The 23,699-nt window shown below is 45.6% G+C and overlaps 1 protein-coding gene across 1 annotated transcript in view; it reads right to left on the bottom strand.

Moving 5' to 3' along the window:
- ANTXR1 (ANTXR cell adhesion molecule 1) overlaps positions 1 to 23,699 on the bottom strand; it is a 220,721-nt gene that overhangs the window by 45,637 nt on the left and 151,385 nt on the right. Inside the window, exons 15-17 of the mRNA XM_030310743.2 lie at positions 17,042 to 17,137; positions 16,349 to 16,516; positions 5,126 to 5,206 (exon numbers count right to left, since the gene is read on the bottom strand). Coding sequence (XP_030166603.1) covers positions 5,126 to 5,206; positions 16,349 to 16,516; positions 17,042 to 17,137 — 345 coding nt within the window. The remainder of the gene's footprint in view (positions 1 to 5,125; positions 5,207 to 16,348; positions 16,517 to 17,041; positions 17,138 to 23,699) is intronic.

The following is a 23,699-nucleotide window of genomic DNA, read 5'->3' as shown; positions in this document are numbered from 1 at the left end:
AGTGGGACTTTTCTAAAACACAAATCTGATCACTTCACTGCTTAAAACACTTGTGTAATTCTCCACTGTCCTCAGAGTGGGACGACCCCACGACCAGCACCCCACGTGGCCTGCTGTCACTGCCTCACACTCTGTCTTCCAACATACCCCGCTCTTGGTGTCTCCCAGAAGGACCCCTTAGGGTCCTTGTTTAAGCTTCCTTCTCACTAGGATAACTGTCCCTTTTTAACTCTCCCACTCTCAGCTTAAATGTCACTTCTAGAAATCGGTTTTGATTCCAGTCTGGTGAAATGCCCTTCCTAGGTGTATCCCTCCCACCCACATGAGGTGTATCCTTCATAGCTCACATGCTCATCTCCATCACACAGCCTTTCACATGGGCGATGTTTGGAGACTTGACTGTTGTCCCTGACCTTCAAGAGCGAGGACACTGCAAGTGAGCAGCCAGCACAACCACAGTGCTAGTCGCATAGAAAGTGCTCAACAAGGATCTGTCGAATGCATAAAGGACTTCAGGAATCCCTAGTCTCTGACAGTCCCGAATTCAAGCCCCTCATGTGCCCCTTACTAGCAGTGTGCCCTCCAGAAAGTTAATAACGTACCCTAAGCCCCAGTTTCCTGTAAACAGAGATCGACATCCTTCCCCAAGTTGCTCTGAATGGGTTTGTGCCTCTATAAGCATCTGCAGTTGAGACAATGCTTGACCCTTTCTTCTCTTCCAAGTCCTACATTCAACTCCAGGAAGCCAGAATTCAGTCCCGTTCTAATTGGTATCCCTAGTACCGGCCCTATGATGGGTTCCTAGTGGGAACATAATAGCTGTTTGATCAAAGAATGTTTGAGGGAAGGCAGCCAAGTTAAAGAGGGAAGAAGAAAGAGGCAACACAGGGAATGTGAAAAATGGAGAAAAGAGACAGAGAGAAACGGAATGCAGACACTCTTCTCTGACTTGCTTATGTTATGGGAGGCTCATCTGCTTTCGAAGGACTGGGCTGAGCACGCTCTCTGCCCTCAGAGATAACCTGCCCAGCTCACTCCGGCCTCAGCGACAGCAGGGAGACATGGTGCCCATGTGACTGGCCTAGCTCCCTTACTGGAAGCAGCTGCACAGACAGCAGCCTGAGGCTGGAGCTCCAGGAGAGGATTTCACAACCTCTGGGGCTGAGCTTCAAATAAGTTTCAAACGTTGTTTATGTACATTTATGTGTGTACTTTTCCTGGGTCTCTTCTGATTGCAAGGAGGCCCAGCCTTGCAAAACAAGCTCAGAATGTGCCTGAGTTTTTTGTTCTTGCTGATAGTCATGGAATGTACCGGCCTCCTGATGTCAGATCTGGGAGAAACCGAGGAGCTGAAAACAAAGAAGACATCCAACTCCAGTGGGTCCCTCCCAGAGCACGTGAAGTGGGATGGCTCAAACTGAGGTAAAAACAACTGGAGAGGGTTTAGACTGGTCCATATATTGATTGAATTCCATCCAGGAAAAAAAACCCAAACATGTGAGGCAGAGTTATATTTCCTTTTCTCCATCCTTTCCCCCTAAGCAGTAACAATAAGATAGTAGCCTGAATCCGTGTTAATCATCTTCCTAGAAGGAAAGGGACTGGTGGAAGCCCATGAAGATGGTAATCATCCATTTCCCTTATGCCTGTCTCTGGAGCAGTGTGGACAGTTGCCTTCAAATTGGTGGAGAAGGAAAGAGAAGATGCAGTCTTGGATGAAAAACAGGGAATTGGACCAGATCACTGATTCTCCATCCCAGTTGCCATTAGAACCACCTGGGGAGCTTCTAAAATCCCAAATGTCCAGACCTCATCCCAGACAAGTGAAATAGAACCTTTGAGGTGGGATCCCAGTATCGGCGTTTGAATGCTCTTCAGGTTATCACAATGTGCAACCAGGTTGAAAACCACTAGATTCCACGAACCCTGATTTCTGAAGCTCCCTTACATCTCTGTTTAAAATTAGGAGAGCCTTTCTAAATCAAGCAATTTCGGGGGGCTTTTTCCTGGTCTTTGCAAGTCTGAAGCCTTGGAATGTCATGTTCACATATGTGTTTTAGAAAGAGCATGGCATAAGTATATAGTGGAAGCAGAGGGATGGTTTCAGCAAATGCTTAGCGAACTCTTTACATTGTAGGATCAGATGTGTTGCTGGCCTGCTATTTAAGTGGTTTCTTCTGGCACTTGATGTTGGATGTTGGCTCAGGGATTTCCTGGTGGGTACCAAGGAACAATAGGACTGTGAGCCCACCCCGGAAAGAAGGAAGACAGGGTGATGGCAGACTGAAGGCTCATGTCTCCTGCTGTGGCCCCATTTGTGTTTTCCCTGACTTGGGGCTTGGACAGCTCTGAGGAGGTGGGCACCAGTCCCAGGGAAGGGTGTGGCTCTGGGCTTAGGCACCCCCAGCCCTCAACTCTGTGGTAGAGGCTGGAGGCACTCAGCCCTTTCGGCAGGCAGCCTCAAAGGCTCTGTTGGTGGGCCCCTGTCTGCATCTGTAGGGCTGGGGTGGGTTAACTGGGGAGGATGGGGCACACAGGAACAGAGAAGGAAGCATTGCCAGGTTTCTGTGAGGTCAACATGTGTTTGAAACCATTCAGAATGTAACTGAGAATGTAATTAGGTGATTTTTGTTTTTGTTTTTGTTTTAAAGGAAAAATTCAGAACCTGTGACTCTTGTTCACGAGCACATGCCTAGATGTAGTCATTTTGAGTTTATGGAAAATGTGGTCAGCCCCATAAATCAGTGCTGAGGAATTCTTACAGAGTCATTGCCATGCAAGTAATGGAGATCTGTAGGGAGTCTCCTACAGTTATGCAGGACAAAAAAGAATACACATGTAGACACAGCTATGACATAGTCCTCCCTCACCTGGAACTCTTTCCTGAGTTGCCACAAGGCAGCTTTGAATGCCCATTCCTTCCTAATCTGTGACCTTTGTTGTATAACTCCGTGTACATCAAGATGTCTGTGGCCATCGTTGTGTCGTGACCTACAAAGACACAGTTCTCTGCATCTGTTCCTCCCACGTGTCTTAACATTTTATCAGGATTTCTATAAAGCAAGCCCATTTAAAAGTAGGCTGGACAATCATAACCTGTGACAACGCTGAGCATATGGTTAAAGGTATCCTAATTCATAGACCTTCTGTACTTCAAGTCTATTATTTTGTGTGATCGGAGAATGAAAATTCAAGGTGGTATTGTGTTTCTCAAAAGTGTAGAGAACATCTTCAAGTGTTAATACAAACGTTTGGTCAAAATTAGTAAGCAAGAGATTCAGTTTAGGCGTGATTCATTGGAGGACATTCCATCGGTTTGCATTCCATTGTTGGATTTATCCATTTAGCCTTTTCATGCCAAACAGTGTTGGTTCTGTATCTTATCCATGATAACATCCCCTACTCCTTCTCAGGTTGACTCAGCTTATGAATTTGTTTCTGCCAATCTGGTCAGTGGAGAATGGAACGTTAACAAATTTTAGTGGAGATGTTTTTCAGGTGCTCTGAAAAAAATGTTCTTGTACGCTTGACCAGCATAGTCTGCCACGGTAAAATAGTATGGCTGAACCTGAGTTTAGGGTATCTTATTGTTTTTTTTCTTGCTCTGTTAGATGAGCCTCGTGCATGCTAAAACAATTCCTTAATTTCCCACAGAAACCAGATGTATAACTTATAAGGCCAAATACCACCCTGAGTACAAAGTTTATGGCCTGGGCTCATTTTTGTTAACTGGAGAGTTTGTACTTTAACATTTGCCATTGCAGTGTGTTCTTGTTGACTTTGACACACAAAATACAAATTCTGTATGCCATGAGGGCCAAGTCAGCCCTGCATTTATATGACCTGGTTTCTTTTTGCCACAACCTGGGGGCAGGAAAGCTAATTGCACAAGCTATGAAACTTTAGACCAAATCCCCTCAGCCACAAACCACTCATTGTCATCAGTGCAAAGGAAGAGGGGCCTGCCTAACAGGCTGTGCTCTTGAGTTTTACGAGCTGTGCCTCGTTGAACAGTGGGCAGGGTAAGGAAAGCTGTGGGCTTACCTGATACACGTCAGTTGCAATATGCTTTGAATTTTTGTATCAGCCCTTCACAGGCAGTAGAAAAGCGTGACGTAAATAATCATCATAATCACCATTGATTGAGCATTCCTAGGTGTTCAGCATTGGGCCAGATTCGTTATAAGTACCTTCTCCAAACAGCCACAGCATCATTTACCTTATAAAGATGGAGCTCAGAGAGGTTAAGTAACTTGCCTGGAATTTTCCCGCCAAGAAGGAAGTTCTCTACCTGATTTGAAAGGAATTTCAAATCGGACACCTTTATTTTGCTTTTGGGCTATGTGCCTGACATCCAGAGAAGTGGATGGAAGATGTGGTTTGCTGGTAGTTGAGGGAGGATTTCATCCCAAGTTTGTTTTGTAAAATTTAGGGAGAAGACAGAGCAACAGTGTGATTTCAGCAGAACAGGATTTGTTTCCAGCACTGTTACTTTGGGAACAGAACAAGTTATTCAGCTTCTCCTGTCCTTCATTTTCTCATTCACAAAATGGAGATGGACTAGATGGTTCCTAGCGGTCTCTGCTGACTCCTCCTTTTCTGCCTCCTTGTAGTTGGAGACACTCTAAGCTTGGCCCTGACAGTTTTGGGGCAAATCCTTACCAGGGTAAAAGGACCTCCTGAGGTCTTAGACCAGTTGGGTCTGACACCTGCCGGAAGAGGGTGGATGTTTTCTGTGGCCTCCATTCCCTTGCCCCACCTTGTGGCTCTGGCATCTTGTGCATCTTGTTGGTCACCACTGGCCACCGCTGCTGGGGAGCAGCAGGCCTCTCTCCTGGCACAGCCTAGGGAAGGGCCACTCCTGCCTCTTTCACTCGCTGTACCTATAACATAAGAAGCTCAAGTCCTAGGAAGTTTAACTCAACCTATTTCTGTCAAGATCCTTTCCAGAAAAGCAAGTCAACACTTAAGGTCTTGTAAAGAACCCAGAATTTTGAAAATTAGTATCTGATTTGTCACAACAGGAAATAACAGCTAGATTGATATATCTGGAGTTATTCTAGCTCACCAAATTCAGAGTGAGAGAGAAAAACAAAGTATGTATGACACCATTAATGAATCCTACCGTGTCTCCTGGCTGTGGACGCATCACAGACACACGATCATATCCTTTCCTTAGTAGGACCCACAAGGCATCCAGTTTTCCCTGAAAACACAAAACAAAACAAAACACCAAATGCATCAAGATTACAAATGAAACCAGAGCAGTGGCCAACATAGACATGTAGAACTTTCCATGCTTCTTCAGTCATGGGAACAACGTACCGCTGGCAATGTGGTCGTAACGGGATAAGTGACTCTCCAGGCCCTAAGTTCAAAATGGGGGCTGCAGGAGAGACATGTAACAAGACCCTGATGTGCATGCAGGATACATGCATGAGACTTCGGTGCTGTCCCAAATTTGCTAACACAGAGAAGTGCATTCAGGCTCTCAGCTTTTGCTCTCATTGCATTTCTGGGCATATCCTCACGCCAAAGTCAATCTTTTCAACTTCCACTGAAGTTTTTTCTTCCCACTTAATGCCCAGAGTTCACGAATGAAACAATGATGACAAATTCAGGAAAACTACTAAACAGAACTATTGATGGGGCCAGACCAATTGAAGGCCCCTGGGATGCAGATCCCTGGGCTCACTCAGCACCTATGACTTGCTCAGGAATCCCAGGCTCAAGGGACAGATTGCCAAAAATCTCAGAATACCCAAAATCACAACCCCTTTGGAGTTGTAGGTAATTGGCTGAATGTGAGAAGGGTGAGTCTGTGAGTGAAGTTTTCACAGCATATGATGAAGGGAGCCTAATGCCTCTGGCCATTCTTGTCCCCTAGACGTGCTGAATGGAGGCCCATTTCCCCTGTCTCAAATACTAAAATGCAACAATGACATTTATTGAATTTTGCTCTTAGTATTAACCCTTAATATGTTACCTGCCATAGCAAAAGACTTTGCAGATGTGATTAAGTACAGGATCTTGAGATGGGAAGATTATCCTGGGTTATGCAGGTGGACCCTAAGCATGTGGGTCCTTGATAGAGGGAGGCGGGGGGGGGGGGCAGAGTCAGAGAAGTTGTGCCGACAGACACAGAGTCAGAGGGATTCCACGTGAGCGAGATTCAACCCATGGTTGTTGGCTTTGGGGAAGGGAGGGGGCCATAAACCAGTGAGTGTGGGCAGCTTCTAGTCTCTGGAAAAGACAAAGAGTCAGATTCTCTCCTAAAGGCTCCAAAAGAGACGCAACCCTGGCCTCGCCTTGATTTGAGCCCAGTGAGACCTATTTTGAGCTTCTGACCTCCCGAACTGTAAAATAACAAAATTGTGTTGTTTGAAGTCACTAAGTTAGTGGTAGTTTGTTACAGCAGCAATAGGAAACAAATACAGGCTTTATTTTTTTTTTTAATTTATTTTTTTTTTCCAACGTGTATTTATTTTTGGGACAGAGAGAGACAGAGCATGAACGGGGGAGGCGCAGAGAGAGAGGGAGACACAGAATCGGAAGCAGGCTCCAGGCTCTGAGCCATCAGCCCAGAGCCCGACGCGGGGCTCGAACTCACGGACCGCGAGATCGTGACCTGGCTGAAGTCGGACGCTTAACCGACTGCGCCACCCAGGCGCCCCAATACAGGCTTTATTAATCCCTGACGTACTCTATGTTTATTTGCCTATTGTCTGTCTCTGCCACCTGGAATGTCAATTCCATGCAAGCAGAGGTGTCACTGGGTTGTTAGTTGCTGGACCCCCAGCCCTAGTGCTCAGTAAATTTTGGTTGGATGAATGCATGCATTCAGTGCTACTAAATAAGTGCTGGGCTAGGTGCTTCCACATGCGTCCTCTCCCAAACTCCCAAAGGATTATGGAGAGGAAATGGAAGGTCAGACTAACAACTAACTTGCCTAAAGCACAGAGCTGGTAAATTGGGAGGTGTGATTGGACCCTATGGCCGTGTAATTCCAGAGCTCATATACTTTCTATTATATTCCTTGTGCAGATCTTCTGGCTCGAGTACTTGGACTTAGATCCTTTAGAATAGGGTTTCTAAATGGTAGGTTGCAACTCTTCAATCCCTCATGAGACAGTTTTGGGTATTAGGACCAGAATTCTTAAGAAATAAAATAGAATAGGAAAGAGAATATTTGAGTCACTTGCACACGACGAAGATAACTGTTATTTTGTGACAAATTTGTATCAGTTAAATGTGTATGGGTGTGTGTATATTGGTGAGTGTTTTAGCGCACATTCAACGCACACATACTTATGTACTGAGCCAAACTGTATTTCCTACTGGGTCTCAGTGAGGCATGTTTGAAGATACTGATCTGGAAGAGGACTCTGAAGGATGGTGCTGAGAGGCTGGGGAAGTCCAGAGACTTCAAGTTCCTTGATACAAAGCTTTTGTAGAGGAAGCATCAATTTAAGAATGTCATCTCGAAGACTTCATGTTCTGGCATTCTCTTCTGGTGGGTTAGATTCAAATAAAATGTGCTCTTGAACTTCTATCAACTGTTGCTCAAGTTCTGTGGGTTAAACTTTGTCTTGCTAAGTGTTATGTTTTTCATCTCTTTTGGCAAAGTATTTACAAAAGCCTCTAAAAATATTTTGAAATGACTTTAGAAAGCTGGAGGGGACTGCTGCTGGGTTCAGCATGGTTTTCTGCATTAAACCATTTCAATCATCAGTTAAGTGTTTTCCTTGAAGGTTCCTTGGGGTAAGCATTTATATTTCAGGATGGAACCAGGTGGATTTCCTGGATGAATGCCTCTTTTTCTTTCCCTATTTTGGGGGGACTCCCAGTATTCATCCTTGTAAATCAGCCCACCCACAGCGTTCTGTGTGCTAATCACTCAACTGCTTGACAAATGAGGAGCAGTAAGATGGGGATGGGAAGAGTATTTGCAGAAACTTAAATCTGAAGCTATGGGCAGAGCAAAAGAGCAGAGACCACCTGGATGCATAACACCATGAGAATCGGTAGTAAGTTAGGTTTTCTTGTGGCAACAGGTCATTGTGTGACATTTAAGCCAAAAGTGACAATTCACACTGCCTGAGTTGGTATTTGGGGTCTGGCCCTCCCCGTTCTGCAGCTGTGGATGAGCTGTTTCATCTCCCTAAGCCTCACTTTTCTCATCTTTAAAATGGACACAATGGTACTATCTACCCTATCAGGTAACTACCCAATTAGATATTGAAGTTAGATACTTAGCTCAAAGAAAGTATTCGTTAAATGTTACCTATGATCATGGAAAAGTCATGAAAATGATCACTTGGGAGGCTCTGAAGAAAGATGGAAAAGAATGCAATATAGAGTGTAAGAAATCAATAATGTGAACTTGACAAGCGTGTATCCATCCATCCTCCATTCTGTGCTCGGCCAACCCCTGCCCACTTCCTTCAGGCCACACTTCTCACTCCCCTCCAGCATGCTGTGGGCTGGCCTCTCTTGCAGCGTTTGGCCACAGTGCTTCACCAAGCTGCACTTGCTAAGGCCACCAATGGATCCCAACTGCCAAGTGCCTTGGCCACCGTTGGGTCTCATTTTTCTTTTTTAATTTTTTTTTTTTACATTTATTTATTTTTGAGAAATAGAGTGAGACGAAATGTGAGCGGGGGAGGGGCAGAGAGAGAAGGAGACACAGAATCTAAAACAGGGTCCAGGCTCTGAGCAAGCGGCAGCACAGAGCCTGATGCAGGGCTCGAACCCACAAACTATGAGACCATCACCTAAGCCGAAGTCGGAGGCTCAACCGACTGAGCCACCCAGGTGCCCCAGCATTTTACTTGATTCTTAGATCTGATGCACTGGGCTTCTCCTTTCTTTACACTTTCCCTTGGCCTCAGTGCCATCAGCCTCTGCCTGCTCCTTCCTTCCTCCCCAGATAGGCCTTTTCAGCTTCTACCTGGTCCTCCCTTCAGCCCTCTTCAAGCCTCTCCCTCAGGCTGAGTGATCCACCTGGGAGGCTCTCACCTAGTCTCTGGGGTCAACTTCCATCTCTCTGCTGATGGCTCACAAATTCTACCTTCAGCTTAGTCCTCTCCTGAGCTCCCAATCCAGTCACCTACCAAATCTTAGTTGTCATGCAGAAGTTATCACAGGTATTAAAAACGGAACTAGCTATCTTCCCCCAACCAGTTCCTCCTTTTGCATACCCTGCTTGGTTCCTGGCACTGCCGACATCCACACGGGCAAGCTGGACACCAGAGACTCACTGTCACCTCCTTGCCCTCTGCCACCTCCTCATATTCAACTCCAACCATGTCTTGTGGACTTTTTCTCTGTCACAGCTCTCCTGTCACTGCTTCCTGTCCATCCTGCCCCACTGTCTCCATGGCTACTGCCTGGCCCAGACCCTCATCATCTGTCACTCATCCTGCCAACGGTTTCCTGATTGGTCCTTTACCTCCAGGCACCCCCCCCACCCCCCACCCCCCCAGTCCTCTCTCCTGTTTGATTAATGATGGATTTCATTGCTAGCTCTAATGGATGCTTTGCAGTTAATAAAATAAACCAGGAAACATCTTACTAGCAGTATGAATTTAGTCAAGTCACCTAACCTCTCTGTGCCTTAGTTTTTCCATTTGTAAATGGGAGTAGTAGTAGTTTCTACTTTTGAGGGTTGTAAAATAAAGGAGCGAGAGTGTGGTGTGTGGGAAGCCCCTGGAATTGTGCCCGGCCTGCAGTATGCATTTCACCCAGGTGAGCTGCTGTCCTTGGGTTCCTCTGGCCAAGGTGACACCAGTTAGTTAGTTCCAGTTTTATTCTCAGTGTTCTGAGTTCTGGCGGTGCCACCAATGAGCCCAAAGTCCCACCTCTGTGGCATAGGACACCACCTGGGTAATCCACACACCCAACCTCTCCTTCTGCTCCCTCGTCAGCTTTTTATAGCTTTTAATGCAAGAGCTGAAGGAAGTTTTAGAAAAGTGGGTTTCTAACCAAGAAGAGGATACAAAATTACCCCCTAAGGTCAAAGAGAAGTGCATAACAAAAGCTGCTGGTGCCTTTATTTTTCTGAATGGAGGCAGAAAGCTGTCATTTCAAGACAGCAGCTAATGAGGTTTTTAATAATATCCCTTTGGGGTGTGAAGAGCCTCAGGGGATTTTTCCAACCGGTTCCTGGGATTTACCCAAAGTCTGGGGGTGGGGGGAAGGAGACTTTGAGTTGACTCCCTATTTATCTCAGATTTGAGTGACCATGATGCACAGGCCTCTCCATAGGACCCAATTCAAGACATGGTCCCTCCCCAGGAGAAATGCCCAACTGCTTCTGTGAAGCTGGAAATAAAGATTTCCCTATTAACCCTGGGACCCTCTGTCAGAATATATTAGCTGGAATTTAAATATAGCTTTCTTTCATAGGAAATTGATACATTTTCACTATAAAATGAGAAATTTACCAATTTCAGGCTTCCACACTGTACCTCATGCTCAGACTACCTTCCAATCCACAAAGGCAGGCAAACTGGGAGTTCTAGGTCAACTCTCCATTTTGTTTCTTCCTAAACAATAAGGCAGGGTGGGGAATGTTTACGCAGCCATCATTCAAAGCATCGTGGTGCCTGGGGTTTGGGGCTGAGCTTCTTTTTCTCTCCTTTTTAAAAAATTTGGCCAAGCAGCAGCTGTGTCTTCTCTTCTAGGTTGTCTGCTTGAGCTGCTTGTAAGTTAGTCAGAGGTGGAGAATTTTGAGGGTAGGTCAACGATAGAGCTATTAGAGACTAACATCTGAATTTTTACACCTTAAAATCTATGGTAAATATTGCAGCCCATGCTTCTCCTCAGATGAAATGAATTAATGCATAACGTTGGAGACACACACACACACACACACACACACACACTAGCACACACTCACACAGGGTGATTTTTGTTTTGTTCTTTTTTAGTTTTGGTCTTTGTTTAAAAAAAGTTTGGAGCCATTATAAAAAGTAGCCAGAAAGGGATAAAAAACGTCTGTTTAACATCAACAGCCCATCTGACAATACTTAAGGCTTTGGTATGTCTTACTGGGCTACATAGGGCTCCATCCAGCATGGTTTCATGACTGAATGCTGCTTGATTATAAGGTCAAGGTGCTGTAGGCCAGGGATGAAGGTTGGCCTGACAGAAAATGAAGAGAACAGAAGACCACCCCCCCCGCCCCTCCCCAGGCCTCACAATGAGTATGACCTAACCCTGCCCCTTCATGGTCTGGCTCTCGTGCAAAGAACAGCCAGTCTTCCTGGCCATCCAGGGTCTGGCTTTTGTCCTTCAGCTGTCACTTCTGCCATTTTCGGTCCTGTGGAGGAGCTACTGGAAAGGGAGAAAATTGTTTCTCTAAAGGCTGTAAGCTTTCCAGCAAACCTGAAAACAGTCCTGGTTTTAATCTATCTGGAGGCCATATATCTGGGCATTACTTCACTTGTCTGAAATGGTCAGTCCCAATTTAATGAGAAGCATGGGGTACTGTAAATCCAGGGGGTGAAAACGGAGCAAAGGAAAATTAAGGCCGAATATCGGAAAATTTCCTGGTCATGATCCTGGAATGAGGAAAGGGTGAAGTGTGGTTGCTGTGGTCAGTGCCCTAAATCAGACTGGGGAATGGGGGAGAGAAGCCCGATGTGGACTTCGTCTCTTGATGAGTTCCTCCTGAGTTTGCTTAGCAGATGCGCTCACCTGCCTCTCTGCTTCTCATATCGATTTTATAACATGCATGAAAAAAGTGAGTCGAATGCAATCCATTTAAAGATGTGTATGATTCTGACCACTTTCCCTGGGGAGCTAAGTCTTTCCAGTGTCTCTTGAAAGTTTTACATTGGGTGGGAGTGTTCTCCCTATTTATAGTGGGGGCAGAGAATGGACTGGTCATTCTGCATGAGCTGCATGCCCCCATCCACTCTCTGCCTTTCTCTGTCCTCCTAGCTCTATGCCCCAGAGGCCTGACCTCTACAGAAAACACCACCTGGTTGCCCTTTGGTTTGGCCGATAGGTGTACCAGAAGGAGATGAGGGCAAGATGAGGGCAAGATGAGGGAGAGGTCGGGGCATTTATTCCTTCTGTTCCCTCCCTGACCCCCTGCCTTCCTCGGTGGCTGCATTCTTTTAGGAGAGGGATCTGTAAACATTTTCTGTAAAGGGCATAGAGTAAATATTTTAAGCTTTGTAGCTTGAGGCAAACTCTAGGGTATTATATAGGAACTTACAAAACCATTTAAAAATAATAAAAACCACTCTTAGTTTGTGGGTCATATAAAAAAGAGGCGGTAGGGCAGATTTAGATTGCTGATTCCCTTGCTATGGCCACAGCTCCCACTGGGTGGCCTCTTCTGGTCACTGGCTCAAATGATACCATCTCCCGTCCTTATCCTTCAGGCCTAGGGGGGTAACAGCTCTCACTGGTTGCCAGTCCCTGAATCCCTGGCCATCTCTGTGGGTTCTCTTAACCCTGCCCTCACCAAAAGTTCAACCCTCTTGAGTGTGCTTCTATTTCCTGCCCAGACTGTGACAAATCCAGCGAGAGGGTTCATGAAAGGGAAGCAGAGTTTACAGCACTATGTGAGGCTAAATGTTTTTCCAAGGCCCAGTGACATCCGCAGGCACCATGGCTAAGATGGGGCTCATCATGGAGCATGAAACTTGTTAAACAATATGAATGCTGACGTTCTGGGAGCAAGTCTGCCCTTCTTCTTGAGAGACAGTATACAATTTTACTTTTGAATTCCTTTCTGTGCTTCTACTCTGAAACCTCCTTGTTCTCACCCTTCCCTCAACACATAAGGTGACCTCTTTTTCTCTCCTCCCCTCAAAGTGATGGCAAGAAGAATGTCACCTTCTTTGAACTGATGGTACCAAAGCGATCTGTGCACATCACAGGAGACAGTCTCACCAGCAGGACACTCTGGGAGTGGTTTTGTAATTAAACTTATGTGTCAGCTCTTTAAAAAGAGATGGCGGAGTCCCTGTGCTATGCCAGGTACAGTGCTGTTTCCTGCAGGTTCAAAGATGAGTTAAGCAGAAGTGGTGCCCCCAGGGGGTCAAATCTGGTGGAGAGAAGACTCACATATGAGCAATCACACTAGCGGACTATTGTATAGAGGGAGCTGAGCAGGCCTTGGCTTGAGCTGCTCCACCAGCAGGAAGGCAAAGTGACCGTTCCCATGTCAGAGTATGACAGTACTGCTGAGGGGCTGTGCCCGTCCACCGACATCACACATCTTTCCCATCTGGCTGTCCGGGGCTTCCTTGACACTCAGATTCTCAACCATTTAACATTAATCCCGCCATTGCGTCTGTGGTAGAAATAGGCTATGAAATCTAACGTGGGCCTCCTGGCAGAGACTTCTGACAAATTGCTGAGGTGTGGTCATGATCTTTTGGCCAGGTGCCAAGGTTCCTGCCCTCAGGGAACCTTCTATACGGCAGTGTGGCTGGAACCTTAGGTGACAATTTTTTTTTTTTATTTTTTTTACATTTATTTATTTTTGAGAGACAGAATGAGACAAAGTGAGAGTGGGGGAGAGGGCAGTGAGAGAGGGAGACACAGGATCGGAAGCAGGCTGCAGGCTCTGAGCTGTTAGCACAGAGCCCGATGCGGGGCTCGAACCCACAGACCGTGAGATCATGCCCTGAGCCGAAGTCGGACGCTCAACTGACTGAGCCACCCAGGCGCCCCTTTGGTGACAATTTCTTAAGAGGGCTTGTTCAATCCCAGATGGCTGGGCCCCACCCCTGAAGTTGTTGATTCAGTACATCTGGGTTGGGCCTGAGAATGTGCATTTCCAACAAGTTCCTGGGGGATGTTGATGTTGGTGGTCCAGGGACCACACTGTGAGAACCAGCAGTGGGACACAATGACTAAGGAGGAGGCTCATGAGCAGAGGCTGTGGAGGTAACGATAATTGGGGGCCATAGAGGGGTGTGGCTTAGGGAGTTTTGATGTTAGAAAGGGAGGCACTGGGGGAAAAAGGAGTTTCACCGAGAAAAAGCAAAGCAAGTTGTGACAGACAGCCTGTGTGCCTATGAAAGCCTTTTGTGAGAGTAAGTCATTAGGCCTGGGAATCTGTATTTTTAAAGCTCTCAGGGTGATTCTGATACTCAGCCAGGGTTGAGAACCTCTGTATACTTAGTATTGGCAGTACCCAGCACATACTAGGTACACAACAAACGCTCGTTGATGCTAACTCCAAGTGGGTGTTGGGAATGTTTTTAGACGTATGCATCCAGTTGTTTGTATCCCTATTTACTTCATAAAACTCAGTCCTAAACCACTGGTGATGGAGGAATAACATTCTCTCAAGCAGAAATTGGATTCTTCAAACAGAATTAATGTTCTTTCAAAGTCCAGGATTACAGAAATGAAAACCTGGCGATAACCAAATATGTCATGTTAGTCACAAGGTACAGATGCCTAAAAACGACCTAATAGAAAATTCCCTTTCTTCTTCATCTCTGAGGTTCTATTTGGCTCCTTCCTGTCTGCACATGCATGCACGCCATTGCATGTTCTGCATTAGAAAATAATTAGAAGCAACCAGCTGTTAGTCAAGCAAGCTACATCTCGCCCACATCTTTCCAGAGTTCAAGCCATTGGCTGGGGTGGGGTGAGGTGGGGTGGGGTGGGAGGGGGTGGGCGCACTTATCTTAAAAAAGAATCTCCTTGCTTTAAACACAGCAAACCAAAACGAAAATACACTGCCAATTAGTGTGAGCATGAGCCAGCTTGGCTGAGAAGAGACAATTACCAATGAAATGTCACTCCATTGTTTAAAATGGTTATTTCTTTTGCGGCGCCTGCGTGGCTCAGGCAGTTAAGCGTCCAACTTTGGCTCAGGTCATGATCTTGCGGTTTGTCAGTTCGACCCTGCGTCGGGCTCTGTGCTGACAGCTCAGAGCCTGGAGCCTGCTTCAGATTCTGTGTCTCCCTCTCTCTCTGCCTCTCCCCTGTTCATACTGTCTCTTTCTCTCTCTCTCTCAAAAATAAATAAGCAATAAAGAAAATTTTTAAAAAATGTATTTCTTTTGATTTCATAGGAGAAGTGCTGCTCTAAAATTAGCAAATAACTGGGGTGCCTGGGTGGCTCAGTCTGTTGAGCATCTGACTTCGCCTCAGGTCATGATCTCACTGCTCGGCCGTGAGTTTGAGCCCCATGTCGGGCTCTGTGTTGACAGCTCAGAGCCTGGAGTCTGCTTCGGATTCTGTGTCCCTCTCTCTCTCTGCCCCTCCCTCACTCATGCTCTGTCTCTCTTTCTCTCAAGAATAAATAAAACATTAAAAAAATTTTTTTTAAATTAGCAAATAACTCAGTGAATGATGATGAGTAGTATTTTTGCTCTTACTGGAAGAAGGGTAAGACTGTGTGGGTGCATGTGTATATGTGCATGATGCGAGCTGGCTCTTAAACTGGGTCCTTCTGACTTGAGGCCTTGGAATTGGCCCAGTTTCTGTTTGCAGTATAGAAATAGAGGAATAACAAGAGGAAGAGAAAAGAAGTCTTCAGGAAGCACTAGCTACCTTCTATAGCTGAAATTCCCTAATAAGCCGAAGAGATTTAAGCTCTGGAGATATACAGGGGAAGAGAGATAGTGGAGAAAAGAAAAAGGGGGGGTGGTTTTGCTCACAGACAGGACAAGTGAGTCCTAAATCCATGGCCAACACATGACGCACTGGCGGGAAGCTTGGAGAAAGGGGAATTGGCTTGTGTTATGGCAAGAGGAAGAGAGATAAGGCATCAAGGGGAATGCTGCCATTTTTATTAGATAGTGGAACTGTCTACCAATGAAGCTGAGAGATGTTACAGGAATTTATGTGATCTTCTGGGGTCACTACTCCAGTCTCTTGACTCATAGTCCACTTGGATTCTGTTAGTTTGCCATGGTGATTTTTAAAAAATGTTTATTTATTTTGAGAGAGAGAGAGAGAGAGAGAATGAGCATGAGTGGGGGAGCAGCAGAGAGAGAGAGAGAGAGAGAGAGAGAGAGAGAGAGAAATCCCAAGCAGGCTCCGTGCTGTCGGCGCAAAGCCTGATACCGGACTCGATCCCACCAACCGTGAGATCGTGACCTGAGCCCAAACTCAGAGTCAGACGCTTAACTGAACCATGAGGCACCCCAGCCGTGGTGATTTTAAAAAGCCTAGTTTCAACTTTGATAATGTGGAAATAGAGAAAATAAGTACGTGTACTTTTAAGTCCATGATTTTAGAAATTTGTTCCTTTGTGATACCTGGGATTTGGTTTGATATTTTATCATGTCAAAAGAATCTGAGTCTTACTATGTGAGCATTTTATCAGGAGAGATGATGGGTTTCTGAGTAGAAAGGGACACACCTTGATTGGCGAGTACCACTTCCGGGGGGAAGAGGGCCGACGCATGTTGTTGTTGAGATTTCGAGGTTCGGGGAATTCGTACTCCTGCTCTGGCATCTTGACTCTCGCATTCTTTGCTTTTTCCAACTTAGCACCTTCTTCTGTGGAACCCTTTTCTCCCCAGCGAACCTACAATAAATAACATAGAATAAAACAAAATGACAAAATACAGTAAAATGCCTCTGGAGATGGGCATCATACATACATGTGTGATGTGCAATGTGAGTGCTACCCACTCCCCAATTCCTTTGGGTTTTTAGGGCCAGGGAAGAGGAAGGAGGGTGTGGAAAAAGGGAAAGAGAGAGGTTTGAAGGGGCAGGGAGAGCAAATCACACAGATGGATGTTTAGGGGAGGAATTGTCCAGTCTGGGGACAGCATGTACAACGGCCCTGCAGGCCCAGGAAAGAACTTTGGACTGTATTCCAGTGGGAAAGGAAACCACTGAGGTGTTTGAGCAGATAAACAAATTACTGTAAGTGGTGGGCAAGATATGGGGGTGCACAGTTAAAGGGGTGTACCTGCCATCTCTCCATCTGATGCCTTATAATCCAAATTCCCACCAGACCTCAAGTATGAGCTTTCACCACTTTTATCTGGTTTTCCATCACGGAGTCGTCGGCACAGAGATGTGAGTACTTGAAGCTGTATCTTACCTCCATTCTTTTAATGCCTCCAACGCCTCGCCCACCATAGTAAGAGGCATCTACAGTAGGCCACTTTTTTTTGGGCAGACCATCGTCATCTTCTTCCTGCAGAGAGATTGTCATATATGAAGGAAGCAAAGCACCACTGCTGTATGTACGTGTCCACTTTGGCAAAGTGGATGGGAATCGACTGCCTGGGTTAAACCTCAGAGCTTCCTAGGCCGTCCGTGGGGCAAGTCACTTAAGCTATCTGAGTTTATCTTCCTTATCAGTAAAGCGGGGGTAAAAGCGCTCCTGCCTCCTTAGGTTGTAGCACAATCCAGGAACCCATTCTCTGCTGCATCTCTACTCTTTTGTAGGGCGGTTCACCTAATCCCATCTACATGCTGATAACTTGTGTTTCTATCTTTATCCCTGATTCCTCTGAACCCAACTGCTGACTCGACATTGACATCTCCCTTCAGGGGACTAATAGCCATCTCAGTAGTACCACGTCAAAGAGGAGTCTCCCCATCGTCTCCTCATCTTAAACTTGCTCGTCCTGCAGTATTCCCCACTGCCTGGAGTCACCCTTGAATCCCCCCTCCCCCCACCTCATCTCAATTTGCCAGCAGATTCTGTTGACCTTACTTCTAAAAGACCCCACAGCTATGACTTCTCCACCTCCACCTCCATCCCCACCCCACCACACTGGTCCCAAGCCCCCTCCGCTTTCTGTAGGATACTGCAGTAGCCACTGACTGGCTTCCCTGCTGTGTTCCTCGCCTACAATCCGTTTTCCACAAAGCAGCAGAGGAAAATCCAAACCCAGCTCTGCCCTGTGAGCTCTGGCCTTGGCTCACCTCTCCAGCCTTCTTCCTTACCACACTCCACCTCCCTGTACTCCAACCTGCTTGCCCTCCCTCTGTCCCTCAAAGAGCACATTCCTGTCTCGAGGCCTGTGCACAAGCTGTCCCCTGACCCAAGAATGCTCTTGCCTTGCTCTTCTCATGGCCGGATCCTTCCTATCACTCTTTGAGAGGACTTCTCTGGACATCCGTCTAAAGCAGCCCCAGTCTCCTCATCCCATCAGTCTGTTTCAGTTTCAGTTATGGACCCTTTCATGCCTTGATATTTATTTACTATTGGCTGGAGTGTAAGTTCCATGGAAGCCTCTGTTTACTCGTCATGTTTACCATTGCATTTTCAGCTTTTAGAATGGCACCTAGAATGTGGGAGGTGCCCAAGAGTTATCTGTTGAATTTACAAACAAATTAAATGAAGTGATTCAAATAAAGCAGTTAACTCAGTGTCTGCCACTTAGTTCAGTGACAGGAAGCTAGCGCTTACTGTATTTTTTAAGACGAAGGGAGAAAACAAGAGGAACTTGTAACTTTATGGATGGAAAAGAGAAGGCTAATTAGCAAAACTGCTCCTTATCTTGGCACCGTAATTATTCCTGTTGAGGGGAGAAAAATCTCCACCATCTACAGTCACAGGTGGGTGACAGAGGAGTAGCATGATTTCCCTCCTGGGTAAAGAAAGGAAGCTGCAAAAAAGGAGTCTGCAAAACAGAAGAACAAGCCAAAGAGGCTGAAAATCCTCAGAACAGGCCTGCTTCCCACAGCCTGTGTTGGTGGTACTGGAGAGTCAAGGACTCAGACTGGAGTCCTAGGTAGGGCCAATTCTATCAGTGGGTGGAAAGGGGATCCCATGCAGGAGGCAAGGAACAAAGCAAGGACAAGTGGTCAGCAATACAGAGACCCAGAGATGACAAAGCACCACAGTAACACATGGAGACTCTCTGGGTGACTTACTGTGCTTCGGACGGGCAGGCTTCTTTTTAGAAAATCAAAAAAATTTCTATATCTTTTTATTTTTATTTATTTATTTTTTTAATTAATTAATTATTTATTTATTTTCAACGTTTATTTATTTTTGGGACAGAGAGAGACAGAGCATGAACAGGGGAGGGGCAGAGAGAGAGGGAGACACAGAATCGGAAACAGGCTCCAGGCTCTGAGCCATCAGCCCAGAGCCTGATGCGGGGCTCGAACTCATGTACCGTGAGATCGTGACCTGGCTGAAGTCGGACGCTTAACTGACTGCGCCACCCAGGCACCCCAAAAAAATTTCTATATCTTAAAAGACACGATCACAGCAGACCAGAGGATTTGCAACATCTTGGCAGCTGACACTGGGCTGGTCTTTCTGTCTCTTTAAAACAGATCTGTCTTTCTTCCCCAGGGACTGTGGGTCCTGAACACAGAGTGTATTTTGTTGACCCTTGTATTCTAGGTCTTGTATGGAGCTGGTTCACAGGAGGTGATCAATAACCAGATACCGAATTCATGATAACCAGTTGAATTTAGGAAGTCTTTACCATGTATGTGCCAGTCACTCTTCCAAGTGCTTGACATTAACCTTTTAATCTCACAGCAGGCGGCATGGTAGGTGGTGCTATTATGTTCATTTTAGGGAGGAGGAATAGAGAGGTTAAGGGTCTCAGGTCACCCAGTTTATAGGTGACAGAACTGCTTTCGAGTCCAGGTAGCCTCACTCCCATTTGTTTCTCAGTGTTGGCAAAGTTCTGGGTTTTGTCCTTTGGTTTTGCTTTTCCAGTCATTTGATGGTACCTTTCCTACTTTCCTACTTCTTCCCCCTTGTATCTGCTAATCTTGAAGATTTATGACTATAGCACATGATAAAATAGTAAAATAACACCAAAGAGCCCCAAATAACACGTTCACACTATTTTACTTTATGATAGAACCTCAGAAAGTTTAGGATGTTAAACCAAGACCCTTACGTATCTTACACACACGGTTCAAGTATCCCTGGAGGTGGGTGTATGTGTCTGTGTGTCATATAGGAAATGTGGCTTCACTCCTGGTCTAGTGCAGTTTCTTTCCCAAAGGAGATAAATGAAATGATATCACCCAAAACTGAACATAACAGCACCAAGCATGTAAGAAACTCCAAGAATAAAGCTGACTTATTCAGCAGGGAACTGAAATGGTCTCATGAGTCTCCTAATTTTTTTAAAGAACAGAAGTACAAACATTGGAGACCATTTACTAGGGCCTTTTCATTGCACAGGAGAGGACAGTCAGATCCAGAGAAATGAAGGGACCAGTGGAGTTGAAGTTCTGGTCCTGTTCCCTGATGCCTGGATCTCCCCCCTATTTGCACCCAGAGCTGCTCTTCCTTACATCCTCCCTCCCACCACGGACTTGCTGCAGCCTCTGGTCTGCGCTCTCCTGAGCATGTGCAGCAGGGGCTGGCCTTTCCACAACAGGAAATGCCGGGACTTCAATCTGCTCCACCAAGCCTGCCGTGTAATCCCCTGACCCGAGCTCGCCTGCCAAACTCAAACAACAACAGCAAAGACAACACAAAGGCCCAGGGTTTGACCAACGGGAGAGTCAGAATTTCCCTGCAGTTACCATGGCTCTGTTTACACATTCTAGAGACGGGAGGGTTTTGCAATCTTCAGAAGAGAAGGGAATCTTTGATGTGTCTTTTCATTTGGCCAAAAACTGATGGAGTAAAATCACAGTCCCCAGCAATGCCACAAAGAAAATTGGCAGCACCTGAAGTGAATCTCTACCTTGAATGAAGTATAAAGTCTCTCTTGCAGAGGCCCTCTCACACTGCCCTTCAAGAACATTAGCAGGGTGAGAAAGAACTTCTGGTACACAAATCCTCTGTGATCACTGGAGGACAGACAGGCTAAGCCACATTGCTTTGGGTGAGCAAAGTAGTAGGGGTGGAGGGTTTGCGGGCAGCTAGCAGAAATGGGCACAAGAGAGTGGAGCTGAGATGCCAGGAAACTGCCAGGGTCCACCTGAGAGAGGGCCCCAAGAGCCTCCTGGTGAACTGTGTTGCAACTCACCCTTGTACTTTTTTTAAGGCCCTTCTGCAGATGGTCTTGTGCCAGGGATGCCTTGGGGGGAGTGTGGGAATCAGGTTTGCAAGATGGTGTTTGGCAAATGAAGAAGATGAGATAAGGCCTAAGCAAGAGGTAGGAGTCAGTGGTGCCGGAAGAAACCGCAGAGATTAGGGAGGGATGCTGGTTTCCCATCAGGGGAAGTTATCTATAAATCTTAACGGATGTGGTGGCCCCAGACATGTAGTTGGCTGCTGTTTGGGTAAAAGTGGCTGCACCATTACTCAGATGGTAGAGGCCCCTTCTGAACTGCTTGTCCTCAGGCAGCCCTGCTCCCGGAAGAAATAGCTCTAGAACATGGAATCTGACACACGCATTTGGTTAGCCCATAATTGGATTTGTCCTGTGCTGCCCTTGGACACTGAATTTTGCCATCTTTCCAGTCATACCAGGCTTAGGTACAAGCACATGCTTCAGCATTCATGGCTCCATATGCTCGGAACATCCTTCCTCTACGTCTACTTATCATTTAGAATATCGCTGGCATGTAACCTATTCTGTGAAGAAGTCTTTGATTCAGTGCTCTATCATGGGCCAAACAAACTCTCAACCCTCAATTCACTGCACTGCATGTACCAGTGGGAATGATCTATGGAAAAGAGAATGGACCTGAAAGAGAATTGAGCCCAAGGAAATGGTTTCATTTAACATTTCATTGACCTGTAACACATTTTAAACCCTTATGATAAGCCCTATATGGCCACCGACAACGGCCCCTTATTTGTCTATTCCTTCATTTACTCACTCAAGCAACTGGAGTTGAGCCCCCCACTACTTGCCAGCACAGGGCTATATTTTGAGAAAAATAAAGACAACGGAAGGAATACAACTGTCAACAAGATTGTCCACGTTTATAGAGGAACATGTTTGGTGAGGGTGATGACATGAGTAAAGGACCAAGGCCACTGAAACTCCCAGGCCCACAAGGCTCTGGGGGGCAGAACCCGAGGTAGAACTAGCTATCCTGTCTCATCTGAAGTCTTTGGGGAGAAGCCAGAGAAGTCACCCTCAATGGCAGTCTTGGAGATGAATTCCTAGGAGTGAATTGGCAAGTCAGAAAAATCCAACAACACTTCTCTATGTAAATACAAAAAATCCCAACTGACTTGAGATTTCCCCCTTCTGAGTTGCATTTAACATGTCATGACCCCATATCCTATCTCTTCAAATACACGCAATGATTAAGGACAGCACTGTGACTGTCCTGTATTCTTCAGTGAAGGATAGTGTATTTACTTTTTTAATAATGATGTTCCTTTTTCAAACTATTGACATACAGAATATTGAATTCTGAAACTGTTCTAGGACTTCTGTTTGGGGCGTACGTGTGTGTGTGTGTGTCTGTGTGTGTGTGCGCATGAGAGTGTGTACTTGATGACCACTGGAAAGAAGATGCCTGGCAGTAGCTTGGCCTTCTGCCTTTCAGAGTGGGGATCTACTCTGGCTGTCTGTGTAGACATAGCTGTTAAGGGGTTCAACTTGTCTGTTCCTAGACAAGTTGTATAATTTTTCCATAGCTTGGTTTTCGCATCTAAAACATTCTTGCCACAGAGAAATTGTTAGGACGAGTGAGCATGATAATGAACCTAAAAATAAGTTCATTATTCAAGGCCAGGTGCTTATGGTTAATTGCATGCCCACCGTCAATGCCTTCAATATGCATCCCTCTCCCTCCCCAACAGAAAAACCATTGAAGGTGATTTAGAACTGAATCATCAGATGAAGTACTCCATTATTGGGTTCCCCCTTAAGCTGCCAGTATTTTGGAGTAGCTAGAGGCTTCATGAGGAATCCTCACTCTGCTGCCAATTAGAGAGGATTCTCAACCCAAGAAATACCCATCTTAGTTGTTAAAATTGAGCCTTCTTGCTTTTGTTGAGGTCTCAAAATTTTTCTTTGTCCTCTCTTTATATAGAGGTATCACTGTTGGTTGCATGGAATCTTGAAAAGTCATGCTTTTTTATATTATGCATTTTGATAATTCCTTATTAAAGAGGACCACTGAGAGCTTGTTATAAAGTTGTGTTCATTCTAAGTTTAGCTATTTAAATAGTACATGTGTCTCCCTTAGGATATGAAGCTTATAGAACTGATAAAAGCTTGGATAAATAATACCGAACTTGTTCACATATATGGCAGAGCGTTTGACTTCAGAGAGCTATTGAGTGTTAGTCACTGTGTTAAGCTCTTCGGGGATAAATCCGTGATTAATGAGATATAGATCCTGACCTTCAAGTAGCTAATGAACTTAACCTTTGATGCAGAAGAAAAGATCAATAAAATACCCTGGGAATGCAGAGAAGGGGGAAATGAGAAATTAGTCCTGATGGAAGGAATTATAGAGCGTTTTGTGGAGATAATAGCACATGAGCTGTACCTGAAGGATTGACAGGATTTAAATGCAGGGAGCTGGAATGGAGAGGGTTCTAGAAGTCTAGATTCAGACTATGATTTTCAGGGCACTGTGTAAGATACTATGTAGGTATAGATTATGTTATCTGTTCCTGTGGGATTTCTTTCTTTCTTTCTTTCTTTTTTTCTGCTGAAACATATTAGGAAGGAGATTAGGGCTGCTTAACTCACAAGGCCAAGGAACTTTCAAGGCCAACAAACATGTTGAGTGATCAGCACAGCCTGCAGTCTGCCCCAGCCAGCCCAGAAGCTCCTTGAGGTCTAACACAACCCTTTAGATCTCAAGCATCCTAGGGTTGTCCTTCTGTTTCAGAAGCCAGGTCTGCC

Source organism: Lynx canadensis, chromosome A3 (assembly GCF_007474595.2).
Source record: "Lynx canadensis isolate LIC74 chromosome A3, mLynCan4.pri.v2, whole genome shotgun sequence".
Lineage (NCBI taxonomy): Eukaryota > Metazoa > Chordata > Mammalia > Carnivora > Felidae > Lynx > Lynx canadensis.
Note: the sequence above shows the minus strand (reverse complement) of the source record. Positions and strands in the feature narration are given on the sequence as shown.